The 7,880-nt window shown below is 40.7% G+C and overlaps 1 protein-coding gene across 4 annotated transcripts in view; it reads right to left on the bottom strand.

Annotated features, from left to right (window-relative positions):
* The window catches only part of UBE3C (ubiquitin protein ligase E3C), a 123,272-nt gene that overhangs the window by 92,920 nt on the left and 22,472 nt on the right, over positions 1-7,880 (bottom strand). For all 4 annotated transcript variants that reach the window (XM_061199001.1, XM_061198999.1, XM_061199000.1 and 1 more), the window contains exons 3-5: positions 5,494-5,568; positions 4,498-4,644; positions 232-347 (exon numbers count right to left, since the gene is read on the bottom strand). In XM_061199001.1, the coding sequence (XP_061054984.1) occupies positions 232-347; positions 4,498-4,644; positions 5,494-5,568 (338 nt within the window). The remainder of the gene's footprint in view (positions 1-231; positions 348-4,497; positions 4,645-5,493; positions 5,569-7,880) is intronic.

The following is a 7,880-nucleotide window of genomic DNA, read 5'->3' as shown; positions in this document are numbered from 1 at the left end:
CCAGAGCCTACTTGAAAGAAAACATCATCTGGAAGGTATTTATATCTACGTTTTAATTTCTACAGGGAGAATCACAGGAGTGAAAACTGTAATACATAGAACAGTCCAGTCTCAAAAAAAAAAAAAAAAAAAAAAGGGAAAACCACTGCCACAGACACTGAAAACCAAAGGGTATTCCTCTAGACAAAGTGATCACCGCGTTACACAAGTTGCTGACAACGATGGGTTTACCTGCAACAGAGGCTCATCAACCTCTTTATTTGAAATAAGCACGTAAGTCTCTCAGATCCATCCAACTGCTGGACAAACAAAGAGCTATATTTAATTAGGTTCTGATACATCCATATCTGAAAGAAACAGCAAAACATACAATTATAACACTCAGTCCATAAAAAACTAATTATTTACTAATTACAAACATACCAAAATTTCCTTAATTGGTAAATACTTAATCAAAATAATCAAAACATGATAAGAAGAAGTAAATCTTCTAAGTCAGGTTTTAGATAGTAGTACACACACGTCCTGAATTTTCCATCTTAAGAAAGCACATCAGCATGAAGTTAAATTACTAAATTTATTACTAAAAGTACTTAAAACTCATGTAAATGTGAAACAAAAAGTTCATTTGCAAAAATCAGCAAACCACAATAAAAACATATGAGAATCACAATCTTAATCATAAGTTACAAAGGATAACAGTTCCTTCTTTTTACCTTTCTCCTCTGAGTTTCCAGCACCTTTCCTGTGGATACTCTCCTTCCCTAACTCCATGAAATTTCGGTAGAAAAGGCAATCATTCAGTCCCACTATTCCCGATAAAAGGCCAGGTGTGTAGCATGTGAGGCAAGAGATGTGTCACTTAACTAGACAGGAGGAATCCTATCACAATGTTTATACAAACCATTGCAGTGTGCACCTGAAGTATCTTAAAATTTTATTTGTCAATTATACGTCCACACAGCTGGAGGGAAAAAAGGTCAGAGACGCGTCCGGATGGCCAAAACCACCGCTGTCCCGGACACGGTGATGGCCATCGCGGTGGGCAAATGCTGAGTTAGATTTCTGTTGAGCTCCCATCCAGGAGGCCTCTCTAGTGTGGATACAGCTGCCAGAAGTGATTTTGAAAACACAATACTGAACAGGAATCTCTTATACTTCCTCTACGATATTTTTGTTGCTATTTGTTCATTTCATGAGACCCATTTAGAAGCGTTAAAATTAAGACAGCTTCTTAAATGTGCCACAGAACCTTCTCTTTACCTGTCATTTTTACAGAGTTTCTCCTCTGACAGTAACACTTATTTGATATAAAATGTTATCAAACAATTAAAGTACTAACACATGTGTTTTGCATGATAAATTCGAGTGTGTCCTAAGTTGGGTGGAAATAACTCTGAGACCCAATCCGAATGTTAATTTACCTACACACAAGCTTTCTTCTTGAGGTATTTGGAGCTACTTGTTCATATTTTCTCAGGAACCAACATCATACAAATATTTTCTGCACTATCTGACACGCAGTTCATTCTAAAATTTGTATTGAATACTACCCATTAACAAATAAAAACAGGATGTACAGTAACTAAACATTATAAAAATCTGAAGGCCAACCGTAGGAAGTACAAGAATAAGGCTGTAAATACATTAATCAAGTAATTACGTTTCAACGACATAAAAAAAAACCTCAAAGCACTTTATGTGAACACTTTCTGGACTTTTTTTTTTAATGGAGGTATAGTTGATGTACAACATTATATGCTTCAGGTGCACAACACAGTGATTCACAGTTTTCAAAGTTTACCCTCCATTTATAGTTATTATAAAATATTGGCTATATTCCCGGTGCTGTACAAATATATCCTTGCAGTGGACTGGATTTTGATACTGTTTTTTACATTCTTGACAAATGCACCAATATCATCCCAAAAGTTCTAAGTACATTAAACATCTGCTTTGCCTAACTTTTTGTTGTTATTTACTAAATTCAGATAAGTACAGTTTCAAAAACTTTCCGTCTTATCCATCCTTTCTCAGGAAGTTAACTGAGGCTGTACATCAATAAAACAAGGGAGTAAACCAAGAAAGCAAAAAGATACGGAATCAGGAAAGAGGACCTGAAACGGACGCAAAGCAAAGTGGAGGTTTTCCCAGGAACGTGGCAGGCGTGGAGAGCAACCACTCCAAACCGTGCAGCAAGTTCCCGGGACGCAGAAGGTACGGCTCGGGGGGAAAGAGCATCCGTGACCTGACTCTCCAATCACGGAAAACTGTACTGAGAATTATTTTACTGTTAGGAGGTGGAAGAAGACTTTACCATAAAGAGATTCCAAGATAATTAAACAGAAATGACACAATAATTAACTCCAGAATAACTCAAGAAAACTGTACATAAAAGAAAATGCAATCACAGTACACTATTTTAGCAGCGACCATATTTACAGTCATTATAATAAAAAATAAATCAAGGGGGCTTCCCTGGTGGTGCAGTGGTTGAGAATCCGCCTGCCAATGCAGGGGACACGGGTTCGAGCCCTGGTCTGGGAAGATCCCACATGCCGCGGAGCAACTGGGCCCGTGAGCCACAACTACTGAGCCTGCGCGTCTGGAGCCTGTGCTCCGCAACAAGAGAGGCCGCGATAATGAGAGGCCCGCGCACCGCAATGAAGAGTGGCCCCCACTTGCCGCAACTAGAGAAAGCCCTCGCACAGAAACGAAGACCCAACATAGCCATAAATAAATAAATAAATAAACCCAAAGTTCAAAAAAAAGAACTATGAAAAAAATAAATAAATCAAGGGAGTGGGTGAGGAAGGGACAGCCATATACGCACAGTTTTGCACAGAGCACCTTAGAAAAACTATCAAAAGTGGCATCACGCCTGCTCTTAAAGTAGGAATTAGGGTACTTGAAGATGGGCAGGAGACTTTCCCTCCACATATGACTGATTTATTGTTCTTGCATTTTTGTGTGCAAACTGAACAAACAATCCAGTTCGCTTGTCTCATACAAACCAGGTCTGAGGACCTGGTTGATTCTAATCCTACACGGGGCCTGTAGGACTGGGCGGCTGCAGCACGTCCAGAAACCACGCAGGAGCCGCCGACCAGACCTCAGAGCGGGGCACAAGCAGTTCTCCAAAGGGAAGGGTGCTCTGGAGAGACAGGACTGATGGCCCTTCTGACCCCCACGTGGCTGTGCTCCACGTCTGACCTTCAATCCGCAAGGTCAGAGTACGTGAGGAAGGAACAGACTGCTCCAGAAAGAGAGCCAGATGACCTGCTGCTGTACGCTTCTCATTCTTCTTCTCACAGACTTTAGATAGAAAGCCTAGAAAGAGCCTGCCTTTAGGGAACACGGGCTCGAGCCCTGGTCCGGGAAGATCCCACATGCTGCGGAGCAACTAAGCCCATGCGCCACAACTACTGAGCCTGCGCTCTAGAGCCCGCGAGCCACAACTACTGAGCCCGCGTGCGTAGAGCCCGTGCTCCGCAACAAGAGAAGCCACCACAATGAGAAGCCCACGCACCGCAACGAAGAGTAGCCCCTGCTCGCCGCAACTAGAGAAAGCCCGCGCGCAGCAACGAAGACCCAACGCAGCCAAAAATAAATAAATTAAATAAATTAATTAATTAATTAATTTTAAAAAGAGCCTGCATTTAAGGAAAGCCATCTTTACTGCCTCTAAAGATTTATGGAAAGTTCTTCCCATGGCCCAGCCTAGCTCAATACAGGAAGCAACGCTGGGTGTTAAAGCCCAACACCAGATAAGCAATAAAGTATTCCTATGTCTTCTGTACTTAAAGTCCACACAAGAGTCCTTCTAGTACGTACGGCTGGAGCATGGAAGACTTACTTTTCACTGTATACCCATGTTTTACTTAGAGATTTTTAATCCAGGTAAATAAGGATGTCTAAGAATAAATACGTATTTAACCTAATGAATCTCAATATTTCCTGGGAAACTGGACACAGTAACAAGTTCCACTTTATAAAGATGATTCATCCACGTATCTCCTCCGTTAATACACACCGTTCCTCATCACTGATAACATCAAAACCTATAACATTTTTTAAGTTACACAATTATATTTTAGACGTTTCAAGAGAGAGACCCTAGAGTTTAGAGATTTACATTTACGTATTTACAGGTAACAGGCTATGATACTGAGGATGCACGTCACAGGGAGGAAGGCACAGGGTAGAGGGTTCTGTGCAAAACAAGGTGCTGTCTGTGCAGACTGGGTAACGGGGACAGCACAACAGAGTAGCCTGCTGTTTCTTATATTCGAAATTTTCCTTAATAAAAAAATGAAAAAGCCTACTGAAAATCTGTATCGATTTTTAAGAGGTAAAACATTATCACCAAGACGACCTATTACTGCTGGTTGAGGAAGTCACAAGGGTGAGACACGCTGGAGGGGTTTTCTGACCACATTAAACCAAAAGCTGGAAAACACATTAACAAGAGTTAGTGAAAATGTAGTCAACACTCACCAAGCGTTTTGAGTCTTCATTCTGTTTGTAAAAAAACAGAAGCTGCCTCACCAAAAGGGTAAGGTTGGGACCGCTGGCGATGGAAAAAGTGCCACCGGGCTGGGACAAGCTGGCATGGCGATCAAATGCACTTCTCTGGATGGAGTACTGACAACAAAACGAGACACAAAGACAGGATCACGTGATCGTATGGTCTAAATGGTCACTCAGTGTTTAAATTGGAGTAGTGGAAACTGACAATTAAGATTCCGTTGCTGAGAAGTTATCATTGGTAAACGGTTAATGAAACCCAAAAAGCCTGGAATGTAGTGACAGAGCCATGAATGCCCTATGCAGGAGTCTTCCACCACCTCCTTCTACTGTGATCTTTAGCCGTGGTTTGGCATATGTTTGCATTTAATAATTTAAAAATCACCAAAAAACTCATCTGTCTATAAATCTTTATATAAACTAATAAAATTAACTATTGGGGAAAATACTATTATCCACGTTAACTTTCATTAAACAAGTACACACAAAAACACGTACAAAATGAATTCCACTTCTAAGAATCCAAGGCCATATTTAAAATAAGCTCTCGGGGCTTCCCTGGTGGCACGGTGGTTAAGAATCCGCCTGCCAATGCAGGGGACACGGGTTCGATCCGGGAAGATCCCACATGCCGCGGTGCAACTAAGCCCATGTGCCACAACTACTGAGCCTGCGCTCTAGAGCCTGCAAGCCACAACTACTGAGCCCACATGCCACAACTACTGAAGCCTGTGCGCCTAGAGCCTGTGCTCCGCAACAAGAGAAGCCACCGCAATGAGAAGCCCTTGCACCGCAACAAAGAGTAGCCCCCGCTCGTGGTAACTAGAGAAAGCCCGCGCACAGCAACGGAAGACCCAACGCAGCCAATCAATCCATCAATCAATCAATCTATTAAAAAATAATAATAAATAAAATAAAATAAGCTCTCTCATACCTAATTCCTTCTCAGTTTAAAAACAAACTTACTTGCTGTTTTCTGTCTCTATAGCCTCGAATAAATGACTGGATAATTATTGCATTTTTCAATCTTCGTCTTTCTTCCTGAATAATGCAGGGAGGAGGGAACAATGGGTCAGGATCAGTGAAAATGACAAATACTAGTTAAGACTTGAAAAAAAAAAAAAAAAAGCTACATAATTCACATACCACAAAATTCACTCTGTAAGTGCACCATTCACCAATTTTTAATATACTCAAAGTTGTGCAATCATCACCACTGTCTAATTTTGGAACATTTTCATCACCCACCCCCAATAAAACCCCTGTACCCAGGGGTTTTACCCAGTCATCCCTCATTCTGTGTCCTCCCACCCCGACCCCCCACTGCTGGCAATCACTAATCAATTTTCTGTCTATATGGAACTGCCTATTCTGGACACTATGTACAATGGAATCATAACATGTGGCCTTTTGTGTCTGACTTTTTTCACTTGGCATGATGTTTTCACGGTTCATCCACGCTGTACCATGTGTCAGTACTTCACTCCTTTTTATGGCTGTTCCACTGTACGGATGTCTCATTTTGTTTATCCACTTATTAACTGATGGACATTTGAGCTCTTTCCACTTTGGGCTATTATGAATAATGCTGCTGTGGACATTCATGTACCAGCTTTTGCGGGGACATAGGTTTTCATTTCTCATGGGTGTATATCTAGGCATGGAATTAACATTTGAGGAACTGCTGGACTGTTTTCCAAAACAGCTACACCATTTTACAATTCTACCAGCATAGAAAGACTTCCTTTTTTTTAAGTTTTTGTTTTAAGCATTAAAAAAAATACAGACAACAGAAGCATCTATTTTAAAGGTCACTTTGTTTCCAAGCAGAAAACTCCAATTTTTATCAACTCGACTCTGTCTTTAAAACCTTCAGGGGTAGGATAGGGAGGGTGGGAGGGAGATGAAAGAGGGAGGAGATATGGGGATATATGTATATGTATGGCTAATTCACTTTGTTATAAAGCAGAAACTAACACACCATTGCAGAGAAATTATACTCCAATAAAGATGTTAAAAAAAAACTTTCAGTGACCTAGCAAAAATATATATTCTTTATCATCATTATAACCACTGCAGCTAACAGTGTTTGAGAGCCTACTATGTGCCAGCCCTAAGAGAGACACTTCACATGCATTCATACAATAACCTTACAGGTGAGTATTACTCCTGTTTTAAAGACACAGAAACCGAGGCTTCCATAAAGATTAAGTAAGTGATGCCAAAAGATATGAGTCAGAGAGCAAACTCAGGTGTGACACAAAAATCTGTACTCTGTCTTATCACATGACAATGTTTCACATCTTCTATGAATGCCACCTACCAGGCTTGAAAGGCACATACACACTCACGCAATCTTGGGATTAGAGAACATACCATCAGGTCACAAAAGTGTACTTTCTGAGCTTCAAATGGTTACAAAAAGGGAACCCTTGAACTTAAACCTAGTTTGGGAATCTATTCATAACTATGATGACTCTAACAGCACTTAATTAAAAACTCATATAACATCACATGCATTTTCAAAACACTTATTTTAACTCATTCAGCTGTTTGCTGGGGAAGAGTCTCAGTAACACTCCAGCTCTCTGGCAGGTGCGCTGAGGACAGGCGAGTCCTCACAAGGCCTGGAGGCCAGCTTCAGATTAGCTCTTCCCTGTTTTAAAGGGGATTCATCCCTCCCCCACTGCCTGCCAGAAGCAAATGCAATGCTCTCCAAAAAGAAGAGGCCATATTCTAATCCTGAAGATATCGCTTCAGTTTGGAACATACAATGTCCGGTATTCAACCAAAATAACCAGGCAAAGACAAGAATTTAAAATCAAGAGGACAAACAACAAAAACGAACCCACAGGAATTCCAAACACTGGAGAGTAAACATTATCTTTAAAAATCTACAATTACGTGCAAGAAATGAAAAGACAAGAGAACTGGGAAATAAAAGAATCAAAGAAAATTCTAGAACTCAAATAAAAACTGAAATTCAGAACTCAATGGATGTACTTAACAATCAGACATCACTAAAAGAGATAATTTGTAAATCAGAAGTTAGATCAGAAGAAAACAGCCAAACCAAAGCATAGATATTCAAAGAATAAATATACCGAAAAGAGTACAGGAGACACACAGGACATAATGCAAAGGTCGAACATCTCTGTCATGTGAATCCAAGAGGAGGAGGAGAGGGAGGATGCAACAGAGGCACGACTGGGAGAGATGGCTGATTGAGAATTTTCCAGAAAAGATAAAATACACCAACCAATACACACTTTTCTTGCTTGAGCAGTGATTTTCAAGTGAGGGCAATTCCCACCGAGGGAACGTTCGGTAATTTCTGGAGACACCTGTGGCTG

The sequence above is a fragment of the Eubalaena glacialis genome, chromosome 8 (genome assembly GCF_028564815.1).
Source record: "Eubalaena glacialis isolate mEubGla1 chromosome 8, mEubGla1.1.hap2.+ XY, whole genome shotgun sequence".
NCBI lineage: Eukaryota > Metazoa > Chordata > Mammalia > Artiodactyla > Balaenidae > Eubalaena > Eubalaena glacialis.
The sequence above is the reverse complement of the archived record's forward strand: the minus strand, read 5'-3'. Positions and strand labels throughout refer to the sequence as shown.